This window comes from Pantherophis guttatus, chromosome 4, assembly GCF_059756535.1.
Source record: "Pantherophis guttatus breed Tessera chromosome 4, ASM5975653v1, whole genome shotgun sequence".
In the NCBI taxonomy this organism is placed as follows: domain Eukaryota; kingdom Metazoa; phylum Chordata; class Lepidosauria; order Squamata; family Colubridae; genus Pantherophis; species Pantherophis guttatus.
In genome coordinates this window covers 4,671,245-4,694,055 of record NC_142066.1, presented here as the reverse complement: position 1 = coordinate 4,694,055, position 22,811 = coordinate 4,671,245, and the positions used below count along the sequence as shown (strand labels likewise).

Here is a 22,811-nt window from a genome sequence, read left to right as displayed (position 1 = left end):
GCAACTGGGCCGAGAACCGGTTGCTAAAATTTTTGAATCCTACCCCTGGACAGAATCAAGTCGTAATAGAGTGGGAAAGGGACGTTGAAGGTCTTCTAGTCCAACCCCCTGCTCAAACAGGGGAGACTTTATACCGTTTCGGACAAATGGTTGTCCAATCTCTTCTTAAAAGCCTCCAGTGATGGAAGCACCCACAACTTCTAGAGGCAACTTCTGTTTCACTGGTTAATTGTTCTCAGGAAATTACACTTGAAGCATTAGCGCTATTTTATAATGCTTTGATAAGACCACACTTGGAATATGGCATCCAGTTTTGGTCACCATGATACAAAAAAAGATGTTTGTTTGTTTGTTTGTTTTATTTATTCAATGTATATGCGGCCCCTCTCCGAAGACCCAGGGCGGCTCACGATACACTCAAAAAAATCACTATAAAAATACTTAAAAATTAAAAACATTAAAGACATTAAAACCCATTCACACCATTCATGGCCGGATCTCGTCAGATCACAAAGCAAGATCAACGGCCCCAGGCCTGCCGGAAAAGCCAGGTCTTCACCGCTTTTCGGAAGGCCAATAGGGTGGGGATGGTCCAGATCTCAGGAGGTAACTGGTTCCAGAGAGCCGGGGAAGCCACAGAGAAGGCCCTCCCCCGCGGGCCCGCCAGCTGGCATTGTTTAGCTGACAGGATCCAGAGGAGACCAACTCTGTGGGATTTTACCGGTCGCTGGGAGCTATGCGGTAGAAGGCTGTCTTGAAGATACCCTGGCCCTGAGCCATGTAGGGCTTTAAAGGTAATAACCAACACCTTGAATTGTGCCTGGAGACCAATAGGGAGCCAGCGCAGCTCACGGAGAATTGGTGTAATGTGGGCGTATCTAGGTGCACCCACGACAGCTCGCGTGGCTGCGTTCTGGACCAACTGTAGTCTCCGAACACTTTTCAAGGGCAGCCCCATGTAGAGCGTGTTGCAATAATCTAACCGTGAGGTGACGAGGGCATGAGTGACCATGAGGAGAGCTTCCCGATCCAAGTAAGGTCGCAATTGGTGCACCAAGCGAACCTGTGCAAAGGCCCCCCCTATGTTGAGTCTCTGGAAAGAGTGCAGAGAAGAGCAACAAAGATGATTAGCGGGCTGGAGGCTACAACAGTGCCTGGAGAAGAGCGAAGTACCTTCTCAATCAGGTCAATGCAGGCCTGGAGGTCCATGCCGAAGTCAATGAAGGTCCATTCGATGCCCTCCTTCTTGTACTCCTCTTGTTCCAGCACGAACATGTGATGGTTGAAGAACTGCTGCAGCTTCTCGTTGGTGAAGTTGATGCAGAGCTGCTCAAAGCTGTTGAACTGGGAGTGGGAGCGAACAAAGAGACAAATCAGCCTTCCTGGAGGTGACCCTTTCTCGAAGATTAGACTTTTTTCAGCAGGAATCCCTGTCGGTTAAGTCAAAGCCGGGTGTTCTGTTCCCGTCCCACATGCACACACACCAACAGACGTTCAAGAGTTAAAGACTAAACCAGCCGACAAAATCCTTTTCCTTATGATAACGGAACTTGGCAACAACCTAGTGGCTGCCTGCCAAGAGTTTATTACTTACGAAGAGGAGAGATAACTTCTCCCCGCTTCTGGTACATCAAAAGAAACAGCTCAATAATTACAGAGTCAATCAAGTGCAAAGTTAATCCAGCAAAGTCTATAGCAAAAGTCCGGCAATGCAGAATGGCGTGGAAGCTTTCAGCTTTGTTCGTCACAAGGTTTGACTGGCCACCACGCTCCCTTTTATACCTTGTGGGGTATGGTCCAGTGACTCAGCCTAATCTCGGGCACGCCTTTTCTTCTGTTGCGCGCGCTTATCTCTGCGATGCTGGCGTGGATCCAGCCAAGACTCATTACCCTCATCACTGTCCATCTGTGGCTGCGTGGACATGCTTGGCCCCGGCCCTATCTCTTGCCCTTTGGCGGACACCGAAGGCATTGCCAGAGAGGAGGGTCCTGGAGAGAGAGGCCTTGCCAACTCCTCTCCTTCACTCTCGGAGTCCTCTCCTGCCGATGACACAGGCTCAGGTAACGGAGCCACAACACCGGGGTGGGATTCAGCCGGTTCGGATACTAATTTTACATACAGTTCGCCAAACTGGTAGTTGCACGGACTGGCTGACCCTGCCTGCCCAGCCCCTCCCCTCCCAGAAGTCTCCATGCGGCCCGTTTTGGATGCCAGGTAAGTGCAAAGCCCAGGCGGATACTCTAGGAGGGTGAAAAACAGGCCTCCTGGAAGTACCGGAAGTCCGGAAATGGGCTCATTTCTGGCCTCCAGAGCCCAGAGGAGGCCATTTTTGCCCTCTTGGAGGCTCGAGGAAAGCCCCCGGAGCCTGGGAAGGGTGAAAAACAGGCCTACCAGAAGTACCCCCGTGGCCACGCCCCCCCCCCCCAGCAACCAGGCAGAGAACCGATTGCTAAACTTTTTCAATCCCACCCCTGGTCAAAGGAGTGAATGGGTGAATGGATGAGTGGATAAGTGGAAGGGAGGGAGGACGGTGGAGGGAGGGAGGGAGGGTGGGGTGGGTGAAAAAATGGATGGGTGGGTGGATAAGTGGAAGGGAGGGAGGGAGGAAGAGTGGGTGGATGGATGGATGGATGGATGGGTGGAAGGGAGGGAGAGAGGGAGGGAGGGAGGGAGAGAGAGGGTGGATGGATGGATGGAAAATGGAGGGGTGGGTGGAAGGAAGGAATGGTAAAAGGAAAGAAAGGAGGGAGGGAGGAAGGAAAGGGAGGGAGGGAGGGTGGGTAGATGGATGGATGCATGGAGAGGGGTGGATGGATGGAAAATGGATGAATGGGTGAATGGATGAATGGAAGGAAGGAAGGGAAGGAGGAAGGAAGGAAGATAGAAAAATTGATAGATGGATAGGTAGGTGGAAGGAAGGAATGGTAAAAGGAAAGAAAGGAGGGAGGGAGGGTGGGTGGGTAGATGGATGGATTCATGGATAGAGATGGATGGAAAATGGATGGGTGGGTGAATGGATGAATGGAAGGAGGGAAGGGAAGGGAGGGAGGAAGGAAGGAAGATAGAAAAATGGATAGGTGGATAGAAGGAAAGAATGGTAGAAGGAAAGAAGAGAGAAAGGAAGGAAGAAAGGAATGATGGAAGAAGGAAGGAAGGAAGGAAGGAAGGAAGGAAGGAAGGATGGAAGGCAGGGAGAGAGGGATGAATGGATAGAGATAGAGAGATGGATGGATGGGTGGGTGGGTGGAAGGGAGGGAGGGAGGGAGAGAGGGAGGGTGGATGGATGGATGGAAAATGGATGGGTGGGTGGAAGGAAGGAATGGTAAAAGGAAAGAAAGGAGGGAGGGAGGAAAGGGAGGGAGGGTGGGTAGATGGATGGATGCATGGAGAGGGGCGGATGGATGGAAAATGGATGAATGGGTGAATGGGTGAATGGAAGGGAGCGAGGGAGGAAGATAGAAAAATGGATAGGTGGATAGGTGGGTGGAAGGAAGGAATGGTAGAAGGGAGAAAGGAAGGAATAAAAGAATGGTGGAAGAAGGAAGGAAGGAAGGGTGGATGAATGGATAAATGGATGGATGGATGGATGGAAGGCAGGGAGAGAGGGATGAATGGATAGAAATAGAGAGATGGATGGATGGATGGATGGATGGATGGATTGGTAGTGGATGGATAGAAGAATGGAAGCATGGATGGACGGGTGAATGGATGGGCCTGGTAAAAGCTGGACAGGATGGCTTGAGGGCCAAAAAGCATCCTGACAATTTCTAACTGCAAGCAAGAAGGTCCCACCATTCCTCCATCCATCCATCCATCCATCCATCCATCTCAACTGTACCAACACATTGGAGAAGCAACTTGGGGAAGGTGGATCTATCCGAGAGGCAAACCAAATCCGTGACCTGCGAAGGAATTACTCACATCAAAGATCTCGAAGCCAGCGATATCCAACACCCCAATGAAATACTGGCGGGGCAGCTTGGTTTCCAGCGTGGTGTTGATTCTCATGACCATCCAGACAAACATCCTCTCGTAAACAGCCTTGGCCAGAGCCCCAGTGGCATAGTTCACCTATGGAGGAAAAGGAAGTTAGCGGGAGATGAGGCTGCTTCACTTCCGAAATTCTACGACAAAGTTCAAGAGGACTAGACTAGACTAGACAATAGAGTAGACTAGACTAGAAAAGAAAATGAATAGAATAGGATAGGATAGGATAGGATAGGATAGAATAGAATAGAATAGAATAGAATAGAATAGAATAGAATAGAATAGAATAGAATAGAATAGAATAGACAGAACAGAATGGACTAGAAGAGAGAATAGGATAGGATAGGATAGGATAGGATAGGATAGGATAGGATAGGATAGGATAGGATAGGATAGGATAGAAAATATAGAACAGAATGGACTAGAAGAGAGAATAGGATAGGATAGGATAGGATAGGATAGGATAGGATAGGATAGGATAGGATAGGATAGGATAGGATAGGAGAATAGAATAGAATAGAATAGAATAGAATAGAATAGAATAGAATAGAATAGAATAGAATAGAATAGAATAGAAAATATAGAACAGAATGGACTAGAAGAGAGAATAGGATAGGATAGGATAGGATAGGATAGGATAGGATAGGATAGGATAGGATAGAATAGAATAGAATAGAATAGAATAGAATTAGAATTAGAATTAGAATTAGAATTAGAATTAGAATACTTTATTGGCCGAGTGTGATTAGACACCCAATGAATTTGAATTAGACACACAAGGACACAAACTGAGTCACCCCATTAAAAAAAGAAATCAATAAAAAGCTCTCTAAAAAGTTAGAGGTATTAAGACGGTAAATTGAAAAATTGAAAGACACCCTCCTGTAGATTCTGAAATTTATATTTGGTAAATAAGTGCTTTAAAGGTATTAAGAGATTTTTAAAATGCTTAACATAAGACTATATTATTTTAAAAGATATATGAGATAAAATGTGTAAGATTTTAAGATGAAAATTTTTTCTTTTTTTCTTTTCTTTTTTTGGGTATAGAAATGGAATTTATTCATGATTTCTACTGTTTGTAAGACTGCTAAAGTATCGGATTATACATCAAGAAAAAGTTTTTTTTTTCTTTTTTATAAGTAGGAAGAATGAGAATTTATAAAAGGGAGGTTGATGAATTGGAGCAAGGGAGTTAAAGAACATGTGGGAGTTTTGAACTTTATAATTTGTTAGTTTATTTTAGCATATGGTCGTTAGATGCTATACCCTGTTTTTGCTCTGGGAAGTCAGGGGGGGGATAAGGGAGGGGGGGGAAAGTGGTGAATAGAGAAATGTTTTAGCAGAAGAAAGTATATTCTATGAGTAGAATACAGGAGTTGCTCAGACATTAAAGGAGGAAAATATTTCACAGCAAAAAAGTTAGAAAGGAGAGAGGAGGAGGGGGTAGGAGGAGGAGAGGGAGGGTGAGGAATGGAAGAAAGGAGAGGAGGAAGGGAAGGGAAGGGGATAGGGGTAGGAGTGAAGGCAAGAAGGGGGAAGAGAAGAGAGAAGTGGGGGAAAGGGAAAGGAAGTAGGATGAGGTGGGAGAAGAGGCAGGAGAAAGTAGGAGAGAAGAGGAGGGAGGGAAGGGAAAGAAAGGAGGAGAAGAAGAAGGTTTGTTGTGGAATGAGGGAAGAAAGAGAAGAAGAGCAACTCCGAATGTAATTAAAATGTCTTATTTTAATGCTTTCTTTAAGGGAAACATGTATATGTAGGATTTCTTATGTATAAGAAAATGTACAATTTATGTGGGGAAGGGGGAAGGGTGGGGGGAAGAAAATTGTTTGAATTTCTTATAAAACTTTTCAATAAAAAAAAAGAAAGAAAGAAAAAGAAATCAATAGAAATTATATGTCCACCTTGAGTTTAAACGTGAAAACTGGGTCCTTCTCCTTTTTTCTTTTTCTTTCGAGAGTGTGGTTTTTCCTCTCTCTAGGCAGGTGGTGCTCTTACCTGTTGGACAGTTTGCCCTTTGGTGACGTACTCGTTCCCCACTTTAACCCTCGGGTGGCAAAGGCCCTTGAGGAGGTCTGCGGAGTTGAGGCCCATCAGGTACGCTGACTTGTCGGCTTCTGCAAGAGCCACGGAAGGGTTTCAGTGCAAGCCCATCTCTTGGGTTAGGAGATCGGGGTGGACAGGTTGGGAAAGGACTCAAGTGGTCGACGGTCAACTTGATCTCGTGCAGGACCCAACGCGCTTTTCAGCAGAAAATGGGCGTGCTGCTGCTTTAATTATTATTGAATTTTTTGGGGGATACATGGGTTGGAGACCCAAAACATGAAGCTGCACGCCTTAACGTCCACGGAGATTCTCAGCCATCCGGATCATCCTTTGTCTTTTACACGCGGATGGACTGCTGAATCTCGTCCTGATGGTTTGTTCTGCTATGTTGTGCCATGGGGTTTGTGAAAAGGCTGTTTTGTTTCCCCAGTGGACAGATCTGTGCATGGCTCACTGCCTTGCACTGCAAATACCACGTTGATGAGTTTGTGTCTGGGTGTTTTATCCTTTTTTTTTTTTATTGAAAAAGTTTTTCAAATACAAATTTTTCCCCTTTTTTCTCCCCCCCTCCTCCCTAACCCCCCCCCTCACCATCCGTCCCCCTGTGGCTTCTTCAAAATAAAATCCAAATTCGTAACAGATTATATAATATTTTACCATCCCCTTACTCCATCCCCCAAATACTGACCCTTTCTTTCTGATAATATTATTACATCCCCCTTTTACCATACATTTCAGAATAACATTCTACTATAACATTGTATAATAACTTCTAATTTAGCATAATAATATTATTATAACTCCCAATTTAGCAATAATCTGCCCTTTTTCTCCTCCCCCATACAAATATCTATATATTAATTTCAAAACAACCTTCCACTTTAAGACTATATAATAGGGGTGTTTTTTCCTTGGGGCGGACAAGCTTCTGCCTTCCTGGGTTTTGAAATGTGCACATATGTTGTGTCGGCTGAAGATCTTCCCGGTAATACTGCAATGTAGGCATGAAAACGTTGCTTTGTTTATTGTTCTCTTCATTGTCTCATTATGGAGGAGCTCCTGTGGGGTCTTTTTTTTTTTTTTTTTGAAGATTTGATGAAGGCCCACTTGGGATAGCCACACATTCCGAGAACTTCCTTGATGTGTTTTCGTTCTTTTCCGGGAGGATCTTCATCCAACACAACATACGTACCCATTTCAAACCCGAGAAGGCAGAAACTTGTCCACCCCAAGGATAAAACACCCAGACACAAACTGAGCAACGTGGTGCGACAATCAGCTGTGCCGCGCGATCGTCGGAACCTTTTTAAAAACTTTTTAAAAGCATTTTTTTTTACTACCGGTTCAGGCGAACCGGCCGGAACCGGTACCATTTCACCCCTGCTTTTAATAATTTTATCCTAACTGTGAATGAATAAACCTTGGTAAATTATTTCTCATTATCGTAATTGGGGGGGGCCACCGTGATCATTTCTTCCCCTCACCTTCGGTGCCGTCCGGTTCAGCTTGTTCTTCTCGCTGCTTCTGCTTGAATTTCATGTTCCCGTAGTGCATGATGGCTCCTGTCAGTTTGTAGATGGAGTTTTTCTCCTCTTGGGTGAACCCTAAGATGTCAAAGGCACTCTGGGTTTGGAGGGGAGAAAAAAAAACAGGGGATGAGTATTTTCTCCAAGCTCAAGCAAAACCAGCCAGTTATTCAATTTCCAACAAAACGATCTCCAATTTCAGATTTCTCAGATACAGGTTGGACTACACGTCCCTGTTCTGTCCCCGTCCCACACGCACACATACCAACAGACGTCCAAGAGTTAAAAACCAAACCAGCCGACAAAATCCTTTTCCTTATGATAACGGAACTTGGCAGCAACCTAGTGGCTGCCTGCCAAGAGTTTATTACTCACGAAGGGAAGAGATAACTTCTCTCCGCTTCAGGTACATCAAAGTAAAATGTTCAATAATTACAGAGTAAATTAAGTCCAGAGATAATCCAGCAAAGTCTATAGCAAAAGTCCGGCAATGCAGAATGGCGGGGAAGCTTTCAGCTTTGTTCGTCACAAGACTTGACTGGCTACCACTCTCCCTTTTATACCCTGTGGGGTGTGGTCCAGTGACTCAGCCTAATCTCTGGCACACCTTTTCTTCTGTTGCGCGCGCTTATCTCTGCGACACTGTCGAGGATCCAGCCAAGACTCATCTTCCTCATTACTGTCCACCTGTGGCTGCGTGGACATGCTTGGCCCCGGCCCTATCTCTTGCCCTTCGGCAGACACCAAAGGCATTGCCAAAGAGGAGGGTCCTGGCGAGGGAGGCCTTGCCAACTCCTCTCCTTCACTCTCGGAGTCCTCTCCTGCCGATGACACAGGCTCAGGTAACGGAGCCACAACAGTCCCATAAGCCTTTACTTGGGGAAAGTTCAGGGCGCAATACCGTAGTTTAAACATCTTGAACTAGAAGTGTCCTACCTGGGCAACTTGAGGGCCTGTGGACTTCAACTCCCAGAATTCCCCAGCTAGCCATGCTGGATGGAGAATTCTGGGAGTAGAAGTCCACAAATCGTAAGTCTTCAAGTTTGCTGAGCATCATGCCCCCGTCGGAGCCTGAATCTGCGGGAGATGATGAGCTGAAGCTAGAGCCTAGGGAGATCGAGGGGGCGGCTTTGTTGGCTTTGGAGGAATGTGGGGAGGAGCAGGATGAGGTAGCCCAGGATCCCTCAGGATTGGGACAGCTTGCTAGCAGGGAGGAACGGGGACAGGATGACCGAGAGAGGGCAAGGAGTGGAAATGAGGAGCGACAGAGCTCAGGCGATGAGCAAGGACTTCCCCCTCCTGATCCCCAAGCATGGAGAGTGGAGAGAAGGCGAGAACAGCGCAGATTGACCCAACTACTCAGGAGGAGAGCGCCCCGCCCATCTTCACAAGGCACACTTGAACAAGGGTTGTCCAACCTGGGCAATTTGAAGACCTGTGGACATCAACTCCCAGAATTCCCCAGCTAGCCATGCTGGATGGAGAATTCTGGGAGCTGAAATCCACAAATCTTAAGTCTTCAAGTTGCCCAGGTATAGGGTTCAATAGTCCAAGACATCTCGAACTCCAACCTTGGCACCTTTAAGAGTTGTGGCCTTCGATTCCTAGAATTCCCTAGCTGGAATGGAGAATTCTGGGAGCTGAAGTCCACAGATCTTAAGTCTTCAATTTGCCCTGGTTCAGGGTTCAAACCCATGCTGCCTGGGGAATTCTGGGAGTTGAAGTCCACAGGTCTTCACCAGGGAGTGAAATTAAAAAAAATTCCCCTACCAGTTCTGTGGGCGTGGCTTGTTGGGGGGGAGGGTCATGTGACTGGGTGGGTGTGGCCAACTCAACATCACTCACATCAAGGGACTCCTCACCGGCCCCTCCCCTCCCAGCCACTCCTTGTCGCAAATGGCAGGAAAAATGGGGAGGGGCATATTCCTGCCTACCATCCTTCCCTCAGTCTGTGCTGAGATTGAGGAATGGATGAGAGGCAGGAAAATCCCCTTCCCCATTTTCCTGCCTTTCACAAAAACGGCTCCATTCCAGCTGCTCCCCTGCCCTCCCCATCCTGTTCCCTCCTGGGGATTACCTAAAAGAGACAGGCTGCAGCAGCTCCGTTCTGAATGGAGGGAGAAAAGTTAGCATTCTCTCGGCTGCATTTAACATTGAATTCTGTGGCAGGGAGAATGCTAACTTTTCTCCCTCCATTCAGAATGGAGCTGCTGCTCCCTTTAGGGTTCCCTCCTGGCCCCCTCCCTCCTGGGGCTATCTTAAAGGGACAGGCTGCAGCAGCTCCGTTCTTAATGGAGGGAGAAAAGTTAGCATTCTCTCTGCTGCATTTAACATTGAATTCTATGGAATATCGAGCGTCTGGAAGAGGTAAGCGGTGACCGGCCGGGCGTGGGTGGGGCCAAGGAGAGGTAATTACTACCGGTTCAGTGAACTGATGCCGATAATCCCTAGCAGTTCACCCGAACCGGTCCTAACCAGTAGGATTTCACCCCTGGTCTTCACGTGGCCAAGGTTGGGATCCCCTGATCTAGGAGCCAAGTTGGAGGGACACTTGGAGAATAGTACTCACGTCAGTTGCCAACAGCTCCTCAGCATCATCGATGGAGGGTACCGTGGTTTCTCCTTGGGAGATGAAGGCGTAGTCGTAAGGATTGTTGGTGACCAACATCATATCTGGAAAGAGAAACGGGTGGAAGAAGTCAGGCGTTGACACAACGTGGCCAACCTTCTCTTCCTAAGTGGTTATTCCAACACCAGAAGAGGACAAGGGTCGTTGTGAAATGGAAATGACACTTTACCACTGCTGTAACTCTCACAACAGGTCCCTAGTCCAGCCCCCTGCTCAAGCAGGAGAACTTATACCATTTCAGATAAGTGACCGGCCAGTCTCTTCTTAAAAACCTCCCGTGATGGAGCGCCCACGATTTCTGAAGGCGAGCTGTTCCACTGGTTAATTGTCCTCACTGTTAGGAAGTTTGCTTCTCTCCTTGTTTAGTTTCCCCCCATTGTTTCTTGTCCTGCCCTTGGGTGCTTTGGAGAATAATTTGACCCCCTCTTCTCTGTGGCAGTCCCTCAAGTACTTGTTGTGACTCCGACCCCCGAGGCCAACTTATCGGAGGGAGAAGGCTCCGAACATGAAGGAGAGGAGTTGGCCAGGCCTCCCTCTCCAGGACCCTCCTCTCTGGCAATGCCTCAGGTGTCTCCCAAAGGAGAAGAGATTGGCCAGGAGGCAGGTATCTCCTCGCAGTCAGACGGTGACAGAGATAAGTCTTGGCTGGATCCACGCCAGCGTCGGAGAGACAAGCGCAAGCAGCAGAAAAGGAGGTGTGCCAGAGATTAAGCTGAGTCACTGGACCACACCCCACAGGGGATAAAAGGGGGTGTGGTGGCAATTCAGACTCTGTGACAGACAAAACTAAACTACTAGTGAGTCACATTGTATCTTTGAAACAACATTATCTGCCTTGGATTTAATACGGACTGGACTTGACAATTCTTTGACTGTGTGTATATTGTTTTGGTTTATCTGACGGAGGAACAACCGCTCCCTCTGTGAGTAAAGTTCTTGGCAAGCAGCTACTGGGTTGCTGCCAATCCTCTTATCGAAGGAATTTGTTGTCTGCAAGTTTTATTTAACCCCTGGCTGACTGTTTGTGTGCGTGTGTGAGACAGGGACAGAACAGTACTGGAATACTGCTATAATCACCTTCTTTTAATGACTCTTGTGGTGGTGGAGTCTGGGTAACTGACTGGAACTGAGTGTTTACTGGCCAGATGCCCTTCCTGTCGCCAATGCAGAGTTTTGTTCAGCAGAGATATTCTCATTGTGTCGAGAGAGAGAGAAGTATCTGCCTCTACTTAGGATTGAACTCACAGCCTCCTGATTTTGAGGCGAGAGCTCCACCCTCTAGGCCACCGCACCACTCTTCGAATACTACTATTGTGTTACCCTTAATTCTTTTCTTTAGACTAGCCAAACCCAAATCCTGCAGCCGTGCTTCAAATTGGTTTAGTCTCTTGGCCTTTGATCGCCTTAACTGCTCTTCTCTGAACTTTTTCCAAACTCTCAACAACTTTTTTTCTAGTATGGTGATCAAAACTGGCTGTAGTAATCCAGATGTGGTGTTAATCAGTGGTGGGATTCAAATAATTTAACAACTGGTTCTCTGCCCTAATGACCGGCTGGGTGGGCGTGGCCAGGGTGGGCGTGGCCAGGAGTGTGACAGGCAGCACTCGGCCTCCTGCACCCCCGTGGGAGCAAAAATGGGCTGCGGGGGGCCGTGTCGCACCCCCTGTGCCCCCTTTGGGCCTAGTAGGCCGCTCTGCATTTACCTGAGAACCAAAACAAGGCATAAGGGGACTCCTGGAAGGGGTGGGGAGGGGTGAAGCCAGCCAGCAACCGGCTCACCCGAACCGGCCCAAACTGGCTGAATCCCACCACTGGTTTCAATTAGAGTTTTATAAATTCATGGCGAATGACTCACCCAACAGCTCTGGCTTCTTGTTGGACAAGATCTGGTAATAGATGTGATAATTCCTCTCAGACTTCAGCTGGAAGATTACTCTGGATTTTTCCAGGAGATCTGAGGAGAAGACGGAAACGTGGAGAACGACAAAAGAGACCGAGATGGTGAACAAGTGGGAAAAACCCAGAAGAACTTTCAAAGAATCGATCAAAGATTTGAGAATTTTGGAGACTCCCAACACTCACAGGTTTCTATGTCGGCTGAGGCCAGCTTTCCTGTTGCCCCAAAGTGAATTCGGATGAATTTACCCTGAAGAAGAAAGGAGAAGTGGATTGAGAGCAGGTTTAGAAGTTGGCAAAAATTGAACACGATGGTCTTCGGTATCCCAGAGAGGTCAAAAACCTCCTCCTTTCAGCCCTACTTACAAATCTGGAGGAGTTGTCGTTCCTTAAGGTCTTCGCGTTGCCGAAGGCCTCCAGAGCTGGATTGGCTTGGATGATTTGATCTTCCAAGGTGCCCTGTAGATGGGGTGGGGGGTGAGGGGTGGATGTGTTAGAACAGGATATAGCAAAAGGTGAAATCGTGGCAAGTGGACCCAAGTTTATTACGTGGAGATCAGAGGTGGTATTCAGCCGGTTCGTACTTGTCCGGGCGAAGCGGTAGCAGAGATGCTCTATGCCAGCGGTCATCAACTGGTGGTCCGTGGACCACTGGTGGTCCGCGAGAAAATTTGGGTGGTCCGCAGAAAAATCCCTTGCATTTTTTTATATTGCACTAAATCAGGGGTCCTCAAACTAGAGCCCCTGGGCCGGGCATGTGCAATGAATGTTTGTGTTGCTGCAGAGAGTCTCCCCCTTAGGGGTCTTTTTGTATGGGTAGATATTTTGGGGTCTGCTTCAGCCTCCTAGTGCCGGGGCTTTGGGCGAAGGCTGGAGGGAAGCGCCACTGGTGGCAAAGAGCCGGACAGTCCAGTGGGACTGTCTCATGGCCTGGAACTGGCTGATCATCTCAGCCCACTGAGCCTCCAGACGCTGGCACCTGGCCTTGCACTCCCACAGGTCTTCCCTCTGCTATCCCTTACGCACAGTCACTCATGCCCTCGTCACGTCCCACCTGGACTACTGTAATGCTCTCTACATGGGGCTCCCCTTGAGGAGCACCCGGAGGCTCCAACTGGTCCAGAATGCGGCCGCGCGGGTGGTTATGGGGGCGACTCGGCGCTCCCATGTAACACCTCTCCTGTGCGAGCTGCACTGGCTCCCGGTGGTCTTCCGGGTGCGCTTCAAAGTATTGGTTACCACTTTAGAGCTCTCCATGGCTTAGGACCCGGGTACTTACAAGACCGTCTTCTGCCACCGGTAGCCTCCCCCCGACCAGTATGCTCCCACAGAGAGGGCCTCCTCAGGGTGCCGTCGGCCAGACAATGCCGGCTGGCGGCCCCCAGGGGGAGAGCATTCTCTGTGGGGGCACCGACCCTCTGGAACGAGTTGCCCCCAGAGATACAGCGGATCCCTGACCTTCGCGCTTTCCGAACTGCCCTAAAGACGTTTTTGTTTCATCAAGCCGGGCTGGCCTGACCTACTCTTTTTAAAAAGAATTGTTTTTTTAAAAAAATTAGGGGTTTTAATATAGGGTTTTTAACTATGGGCCAAATTGATTTAATTGGATTTTAATATTGTTTTAAATTTTGTATCGGTGTATTTTATTTGCTGGCTGTTCACCGCCCCGAGTCCCTCAGGAGAGGGGGGCGGTATATAAATATAATAAACTAAACTAAACTAAACTAAGGAGACATTTTCTGACAGTGAGAACGATCAACCCATGGAACAGAAGTTCCTTTCGGACGTTGTGGGAGCTTCATCACTGGAGGCTTTCAAGAAGAAACAGGACTGCCATCTGTCAGAAAGGATATAGTGTCTCCTGCTTGGGTGGGGGGTTGGACTAGATGACCTACAAGGTCCCTTCCACCTCTATTCATCTATCTATCTAAAGTTCCCAAGGTTGAGAAACATGGAACTGGAGTACCGGTAGTCCCTGAGTACAAGGATTTCTGGGAGTTGAAATCCACCCCTCTTAAAGTTCCCAAGGTTGAGAAACACCGTTCCGATTGGACGCTCACCTTCCCCGTTGCAGCTGCTTCGTCTTTCTTGGTACGGTCCCCGATGGCAGCGATGACCGCAAAATATTGGATGACCCTCTTGGTGTTCACCGTCTTCCCAGCACCGGATTCTCCGCTACAGGTTGGAAAAACGACATTAATTTCATGAAGGCCCGATTTGTGGGACAGTTTTTATGCGGGCGGTATTGTGGCCCGCTAGCGGCCTGCGCGGTTTGTGGCTGATCCCGACGATGAGGAGGCTGGTGTGGTGTCGCGCCAGCAGCCTGTGCAGCCGGCACTCGCGTTGGACAGCGAGGAGGCTGAAGAGCATGTGGTGCCACAGGCAGAGACTCAGCCAGGGCCTTCAGAACCTCCAGAGGCTCCTTCAAGTGCAGAGAGTGAAGTGGAGGAGCCTCTCCTCAATGCTCGAGCACGCAGGGCTGCCAAAAGGCAGGAGTGGCTACTCAGGAGGAGGAGGTCTCCTCGAGAGTAAGGCTTGGGGCTAATTGGCCACTCCCTTATCCTATTTAAGTCGCACGCAGTTAGCAATTGTTGCTGGAAACAACGTTTAATTATTACGCAGCGCATTTTGGAGAGTGAGTTTCTTATCACATCTTGGTTTCTGGGCTGGTTGCCAACCTTTGTCAGACTTTGTTTATTCTTTGTACTTTATAGCAGGCTGATAAGGACATTTGCACTGAAAGCCTGCATTTTGAAAGGGGTCTGTTTGTAATAAACGGAGTTTTTGGAGCTTGGTGTGTGTCACACTCCTTGGGATCCGGAGCTGGGGCAGAACTGGCGGTAAATAAGATCACCATAAAGTACCCATTGCGGTCATATGTCAAGGACTGTCTATACATAAGCAAGATTTATTCAACCCGGGAGATATCAGACAGCAATATGTAAGTCCTCGACTTACAACAGACCACTATCAATTATTGTCTTTTATATATACTTAATACTAAATAATCCAGCACCATTTTTCAACCCAGCTCCTGCAAATGGGTAGGGATCCCAGATCCATAAATAAACGATGTCCACATAACTTCATGCTAGATTGAAGACTGAAGAAAACCACTTTAAATTCACTGTGAGAAGGAGACCCACAATCAAAATGGAAAACAAGTTCCGTAGGTTGGAAGGACGACTAAAGTGTATTGTGAAAGATCGCGAGGTAGGAGATGGGACTTACGTGATAAGGATGGACTGGTTCTCGCGATCTAGGGAAGAGAAAGAAAAAAAGGTTAGAAAAGAAAGGGAGAACTGTGAAAGCAAGGGAGGAAGAGCAGAAAGAGACAGACAAGGAGGAAGAGGAGGAAGGGAAGGAGAAGGTAGACAAGGAGGAAGAGAAGGAAAGGGTGAAAGAGACAGACAAGGAGGAAGAGAAGGAGAAAATAGACGAGGAAGGGAAAAAGAAGATAGACAAGGAGGAAGGGGAGGAAGGAAAGAAGACAGACTAGGAGGAAGATGAGGAAAGGAAGAGGAGAAGGAGACAGGGAAGGAGGAAGAGAAGGAGAAAATAGACAAGGAGGAAGGGAAGAAGAAGGAGAAGATAGACAAGGAGGAAGAAGGGAAGAAGAAGACAGATGAGGAAGAGGAGAAAAAAGAAGGAGAAAGTAAAAAAGAGGAAGAGAGACAGAGAAGGAGGAGAAGATAGACAAGGAAAAGAAGAAGGAGAAGATAGACAGGGAAGTGGAGGAAGAGAAGGAGAAGATAAAGAAGAAGAGGAGAAAGAGAGGAGAAGATAGATAAGGAGGAAGAAGAAGAAGAAGGGAAAAGGAAGAGCAACATTTGACTTCCTGAAACCTTCGTTCTTCTCTGATGACAACCAGGTCCCTCCTTCTGGCTCCCTGGTCCTCCTTTACCTGTCAACATGTACTGATAGGCATTGTCGGAGATCGAGAAGATGTGAGGAGGAGCTTCACTCCGCTTCTTCCCTCGATAAGCGCCCACCACTTCCGCGTTGTAGACGGGCAACCACTTGTAGGGGTTGACCGTTACACAGAAGAGCCCCGAGTAGGTCTAGAGAAGAAGAGAAGGACGAGAAGTGAAGTTCCGAAGGTCCTCCTGGATTATGGAAGCACCTCCAGACTTAACATCTCCAAGCTTGGGGAGAGGACAATTGATTTCTTCCTTAGATGAATGCCCGCCTTCTCTCTGGAGAAGTGCTCCTCAACCTTGGGAATTTTAAGACCATGGACGTCAACTCCTAGAATTCCCCGACTGACCAACCATGGTTGGAAGTTGAGGACTACCTGCATTGTTGCTGTAACTGGGATGGCTTCCGAACACACAACCCCACCTGTGTTTTGCTCATCACCCCCAGATCCCTGCAGGCTAGGAAGAAGGACCACCTCGCAAAGTGTTGTGGCCTATCAGCCACCGTCCCCTCCAGCTGCCGAATCAGAGGAAGAGGAGGAGGTGTGGGAGTCAGGGCAACCTGGGAGCTCTGAGGGGGGAGAGGAAATGGGGCTTGCAGAGAGAGAGAGAGACAGAGGCGGAGCCTGGACCGTCCGTCAGCCCTCCGATGGAGGGTCAACAGCCCCCAGGTCTGGAGGTGGCGGATGAGGAAGAGGAGGAACAGCTGGGGCCAGTGCCTGACGTGCGGATGCGCAGAAGGCAGAGGAGAGGAGAGCAGTGGAAATCTATGGGCCGGTCCTCGGGACGGAAGAGCCACCACTGCTAACGTAGCCCCCCTAATTCTGGGGATAAAAGGCAGGGGGTGGACAACTATTCATCTTCCGGATGGACGGACTTATTAGCCTGTGAGAGAAACTTGTTGCCGGGGCGGCCGGCATTCCTAATGAAAGGAATCTTTTGAGTTCACATCAGAGGATTTGTCGTGTTTGGGGAGCTGGGTCAGAACACAAAGTCATCCCTCCCCGTTCCTCGGCTTACGTAGATCATCCAGGCGGCGTAGCGATCCTTCAGGTTGTAGAGCACGGCGGGCTCGTGTAGAAAGGTCAGCATGGCCATGTCCTCGATCTTGTCGAATTTGGGCGGGTTCTGCTGCATAACTTGGTCTTCTTTGACCGTCACCGTCTGCCAACGAGAAGGAATCGGATATTGAGTTCCTGACAGACCTCACCGCGAAAACCTACTCTTTGAGTCCTGTATCTGGCACGAAAGTCGGCGGGGTGACTTTGAACCAATCACCTGGAGAAGGGGAGTTCTAGTCCCGCCTTAGACTAGAACTCCTGGCTGGGTGACTTTGGGCCAATCACCAGGAGATGGTGAGTTCTAGTCCTGCCTCAGGCATGAAAGGTGACTGGGTGACTTTGAACCAATCACCTGGAGAAGGGGAGTTCTAGTCCTGCCTTAGACTAGAACTCCTGGCTGGGTGACTTTGGGCCAATCACCAGGAGATGGTGAGTTCTAGTCCTGCCTCAGGCATGAAAGGTGACTGGGTGACTTTGAACCAATCACCTGGAGAAGGGGAGTTCTAGTCCCGCCTTAGACTAGAACTCCTGGCTGGGTGACTTTGGGCCAATCACCAGGAGATGGTGAGTTCTAGTCCTGCCTCAGGCATGAAAGCTGGCTGGGGGACTTTGAGCCAATCACTAGGAGATGGTGAGTTCTAGTCCTGCCTCAGGCATGAAAGCTGGCTGGGGGACTCTGGGCCAATCACCAGGAGATGGTGAGTTCTAGTCCTGCTTCAGGCATGAAAGGTGACTGGGTGACTCTGGGCCAATCACCAGGAGATGGTGAGTTCTAGTCCTGCCTCAGGCATGAAAGGTGACTGGGTGACTCTGGGCCAATCACTAGGAGATGGGGAGTTCTAGTCCTAGTCTAAGTTCTAGTTCTAGTCTAAGGTGGGACTAGAACTTCTGACTGAGTGGGCAAATCACCAGGAGATGGTGAGTTCTAGTCCTGCCTCAGGCATGAAAGCTGGCTGGGTAACTCTGATCCAATCACCAGGAGATGGAAAGTTCTAGTCCCACCATAGACATGAAAGCTGGCTGGGTGACTTTGGGCCAGTCCCTCTCTCCCAGCCCTAGGAAGCAAGCAATGGCACATCACATCCAAAATCTTTGCAAGAAAACTGCAGGGACTTGTCCAGGCAGCTGTCAGGAGTCCACACCGTCTCAAAAGCTCACACACAAGTACACACACACACACACACACACACAAAAGGGAACAATGGTATTTGACACCCCCCCCCCCGGAAGATTTATAACTGTCGAGCCCAACAGACCAGATTAAGAAGTCTATACCATGTTAGGTCGGCATTTACAATATTACAATATAAATGTAATATTGTAATAGTTCTAGCGATTGAAAACATGTCCCCTTTCCCTCCTTTCTCTTCATGCGAATTGGGGAGGGGCTTGTCTGAAATATTTTCTTACATTGTTTTCTTGGCCAGGGCTGAGTCCCCTCTTATCTAACCATTGTTTTGTTAGCAACTGTTCCTGCTGTCCATAAGGCCATTTTGTGTTTCTCAACCACGGCCATTTTAAGAGGTGGGCACTTCAACTCCCAGAATTCCCCAGCCAGCATCACTGGCTGGGGAATTCTGGGAGTTGGAGTCTGCACTTCTTAAAATGGCTGGCTGGGGAATTCTGGGAGTTGAAGTCCACACCTCTTAAAATGGCCGTTGTTGAGAAGCACGGCTCTGGGCTCTCTACTATTATTTCTTCTCGGTTTCTCTACCCTTCTCCGAGGGGTACCGTCCAGGTAGCTTGGATTTTAAGCCCCATCATCCTCAGCCAGCACTTGTTTTACAGCACACCTGGGTGGAAGATGCCAAGAATTAAGGGGAATCCATCCAACTCCTTCAGGTACAAAGGAATGGCTTACAGCCTTACCGTCATTTGTCTAACATGGTATAAGGTCTCCTGCTTGAGCAGGGGGTTGGACTAGAGGATCTCAAAGACCCCTTTCCAATTCTTGTTATTATAAAGATCTGGCTAGGAATCATCACCCTTGGTCCGGAAAGTAATCTTAGCGGGACAAGATTCGCCCACCTTGCCCTTTTCCGTTTCCGCGGTGACTTTGCCACCTTCTTTGGAAACGATTTTGGCCTTCACGAATTCCTCCTTGTCATCCGGCACGAAGACGTCTTTCTTCAAGTCGAACGGCCGAGTCTGAGTTTCGATGCGAGCCTTTTCCGACAGGCGCAGGAATGGGGCGGCGGCCCCGAATTCAGATACCTCCATGGCGGGAGCTGCGAAGGAAAAACAACAAAACCCAGTTTAACGAAATCTACGGGCCGTGATGCACTTATGGTGGGCAGGTGGTAGGATTCACACGTTCCGGTCTTGGGGGGAAAATTTGAACCAGGGAGGTCCCTGAGGTGGGTGGTTTTCTTGAGGACATTTCATGACCCAACGAGGGAACATCATCAGTGCTGGAAGGAGGGAGAGGAGGAGAAGGGAGGGAGGGAGGAGAAGGAGGAGGACTGAAGGGTCTTTGATGCTCTCTGAGCTTGGTAGTTTTCTTGCAGACCTTTCATGACCCAACTAGGGAACATCATCAGTGCTCGGAGGAGGAGGAGGAAGAGGAAAAGGACAAGGACAAGGAGGACGAGAAGGACAAGAACAAGGACAAGGAGGACGAGAAGGACAAGGACAAGGACCGAAGGGACTTTGGTGCTCTCTGAGCTTGGTGGTTTTCTTGCGGACGTTTCATGACCAAATTAGGTAACATCATCAGTGCTCGAAGGAGGAGGAGGAGGAGGAGGAAAAGGGAGGGAGGAGAAGGAGGAAGACTGAAGGGTCTTTGGTGCTCTCTTAGCTTGGTGGTTTTCTCGTGGACATTTCCTGACCCTAGTAGGTAACATCATCAGGACTCTGACCGCTTAACAGATGCAAATCTGCAATGTGTCATTCCCAAGAAATCCACCAGAGGGCACCCTGAGCTAGGCCAAGTTTTGAATAGCGCTGCTTTCCCTCCCTCAGGTGTGCAGCACTGGAACTGCACCTGATTTAATCCCTCTCCTTCCAATGCGAATACGCTGCCCCCTGCTGGCTGTTAGCAGAATTGCACGCTCTAGAAAACCAGCTTTAGGCAGGGCTGCGCCCAGAACAGCTGTGCCTGGAGTGTGAATAGCTATACTAGGAATAGATCGCTCTCTGGGTCAGAAATAGCTACTCCTGATAGTTACCCTTTGTTTTTAGTGGATTTCACAAGAGAAGAATCGCGGACACCTCAGGACGGACTCCTGTTGTGGAAAAGGGACGTATTAGTACAATATACACCCCAATTCTTTCCCCAGCCACCCAGGGATCCTTTCTGACAGGATTATTCCAATATATATTTAAGGAGAAAAGCAAAATATCGGGAGGCGAAACCCTGCAATATATAGATTTTCATGCATTTTATACCTCAGATCGATTCTGAGGTATATTTCCGTAGTGTCCGATTGTTTCCTTAAGGAAAGAACTAAACTAAACCCCTCAAAAGTTGTGGTTTTTTTTTCCTTTCAGTCGGACACGCTGAGCATGGCAGCCATTTGTTCCCAAAGGTGGCGAAGATAACAAAGACCGTGTTTCTCAGCCAGCGATGGGAGTTGTAGTCCCAACTATTTTGAGAGCAAAAGAAGGGGTCTCTGGGAGTGCCTTTTCTGATGATTTTATTAAAGGGATGAGGGAGGGAGGGAGGGAGGGAGGGAGGGAGGATAGGGGGAAAGGAAGGAAGGAAGGAAGGAAGGAAGGAAGGAAGAAAGGGGAGGAAGGGAGGAAAGAAAGAAGGGAGGGAGAAGGGAGGAAGGAAAGAAGGAAGGAAAAGAAAAGGAGAGAGGAAAGAGAAAGAAAGAAAAAAGGAAAGGAGAGAGGGAGGGAGGAAAGAAGGGGGAGGAAGGGAGGAAGGAAAGAAGGAAGGAAAAGAAAAGAATGGAAGGAGGGAAAGAAGGAAGAGAAAGAAAAGAAAAGGGAGGGAGGGAGGGAGAAGGGAGGGAGAAGGGAGGAAGGAAAGAAGGAAGGAAAAGAAAAGAACGGAGGAAGGGAGGGAGGGAAGGAAGGAAGAGAAAGAAAGAAAGAAAGAAAGAAAGAAAGAGGAAGGAAGGAAGGAAGGGAGGAAGGAAGGAAGGAAGGAAGGAAGGAAGGAAGGAAAGGAAAAGAAAGGAAAGGAAAGGAAAGGAAAGGAACAGAAAAGAAAAAGGAAAGGAAAGGAAAGGAAAGGAAAGGAAAGGAAAGGAAAGGAAAGGAAAGGAAAGGAAAGGAAAGGAAAAAGGAAAGAAACGGATCTTTTTGAATTAAAAGCCAGACTAGGGCGTGAAAATGTAGAATATTCCTGGCCAAAAAATGAGACCATTTCAAGAGAAAAAATTCCCTCTTTACAGACGGCGCGATGCTGCTAACTCATCCTTCCCCTGCCTGGCTCCTCCAGCCGAGCTGGACTACATCTCCCATGCTCCCCAGCTGGGGGAAAAGCTTCAGCTGGAGCAAGGAAGGATGCCCACTGCCTCACAGGTGGCGACATCGCCCACCGCAGCAGGTTGCCAGAGATGCCCAGCGAAACGTGGCTACTACCAGCTCATCCCCTACAACGCCTTCCTCCCCCTTGCCCCCCTAAAATTCAGGATGGGGGGGATGCATGTAGACCTTGCATTGCCCCCCCCACCCCCTACTGCATCCTGGCCTTCGAGACACGCGTCTCATTCCCACAACCCTAGAAAGATCATTTCTGAATGCCCCAAAACCTCGCCGTTTTCCCTGAAGCATGGGGGATTCCCTAACCCCACACTTTTGGGGCTGGAAGGCTGCAACGGGGATGGGGGGGGTCTTACCTGTCACCAGTACAGGAGGAGTGGGGTTCTAAGCAAGGGTGCCTGGCCGGGACCCTGGTTATAAATCCCCAATCCCCCCGCCCCCTCCTCTTGGCCGGCCTCATATGGACAGGCAGACCCATCTCGGCCGCCCCCCCTCCCCTCCCCACATCTCCAGCCTGGCCCCGAACAATTGGAAGTGTCATCATTGTTGTGGTATGAAGAATAGGAACAGGTTTCAGGGAGGAGGTGGAGGACGAGGAGGAGGGGGGCTAGCGAGACTTCAAAATATCTTGGAACAACAGGGCTGAGATTCCAGAGGGAGGGGGAGAAGGAGAGGAAGGGGAGGGCAAGATATGGGGAGGGAATTCGCTCAATGGCTACCCCCCCCCACGGCTCAGTTGGCTTCGCGACCGAAATCCTCCCTTCGCATGCAACCTCGCTGCAAAATTGTAATCGCAACCCATCTAAAAACGAAAAGAGTGAGTTGACATCGCGGGTACCAAATCTGGGACTGCAACGCTCCGAGATGCCCACTAGAGGGCTGCAGATGGTGCTTTATATAACTGCCCTCTCCTGGAGATGCGGAGTATTGCAGCCCGGTTGTACGTCTTCCTCTCTTTCTTTATATTATTCTAGTTATATACATTGGGAGCGCTCGTTGGCTTCGCTACAGAATCCTCTCCTTGCGGGCAACCTACACTGCAAGGTTGCGGTTGCAATCCATCTAAATAGAATAAAAGAGTTAGTTGCATTGCGGGAACCAAATCTGAACCGCAACGCTCCAGATGCCCAATAGAGGGCTGCAGAATAACATGGTGCTTTATACTGCCCTCTTGTGGACTTGTGGAGTATTGCAGCCCGTTTGTACATCTTCCTCTCTATATTTGTATTATTCCAGTTATATAAATTTGGAGTCCTAGTGGCTCATTGGCTTCGCGACAGAGTCCCCTCGTTGCGTGCAACCTACACTGCAAGATTG

The 22,811-nt window shown here is 48.8% G+C and overlaps 1 protein-coding gene across 1 annotated transcript in view; it reads right to left on the bottom strand.

Annotated features, from left to right (window-relative positions):
• LOC117658223 (myosin-7) overlaps positions 1 to 22,030 on the bottom strand; it is a 56,637-nt gene extending 34,607 nt beyond the window's left edge. Inside the window, exons 1-15 of the mRNA XM_087891685.1 lie at positions 21,851 to 22,030; positions 20,228 to 20,284; positions 19,089 to 19,288; positions 17,020 to 17,163; positions 15,987 to 16,143; positions 15,314 to 15,341; positions 14,143 to 14,257; positions 12,449 to 12,541; positions 12,269 to 12,332; positions 12,042 to 12,140; positions 10,127 to 10,230; positions 7,516 to 7,654; positions 5,984 to 6,102; positions 3,923 to 4,072; positions 1,174 to 1,344 (exon numbers count right to left, since the gene is read on the bottom strand). Coding sequence (XP_087747811.1) covers positions 1,174 to 1,344; positions 3,923 to 4,072; positions 5,984 to 6,102; positions 7,516 to 7,654; positions 10,127 to 10,230; positions 12,042 to 12,140; positions 12,269 to 12,332; positions 12,449 to 12,541; positions 14,143 to 14,257; positions 15,314 to 15,341; positions 15,987 to 16,143; positions 17,020 to 17,163; positions 19,089 to 19,280 — 1,575 coding nt within the window. The 5' untranslated portion in view covers positions 19,281 to 19,288; positions 20,228 to 20,284; positions 21,851 to 22,030. The remainder of the gene's footprint in view (positions 1 to 1,173; positions 1,345 to 3,922; positions 4,073 to 5,983; positions 6,103 to 7,515; positions 7,655 to 10,126; positions 10,231 to 12,041; positions 12,141 to 12,268; positions 12,333 to 12,448; positions 12,542 to 14,142; positions 14,258 to 15,313; positions 15,342 to 15,986; positions 16,144 to 17,019; positions 17,164 to 19,088; positions 19,289 to 20,227; positions 20,285 to 21,850) is intronic.
• Positions 22,031 to 22,811: the final 781 nt, after the last annotated feature.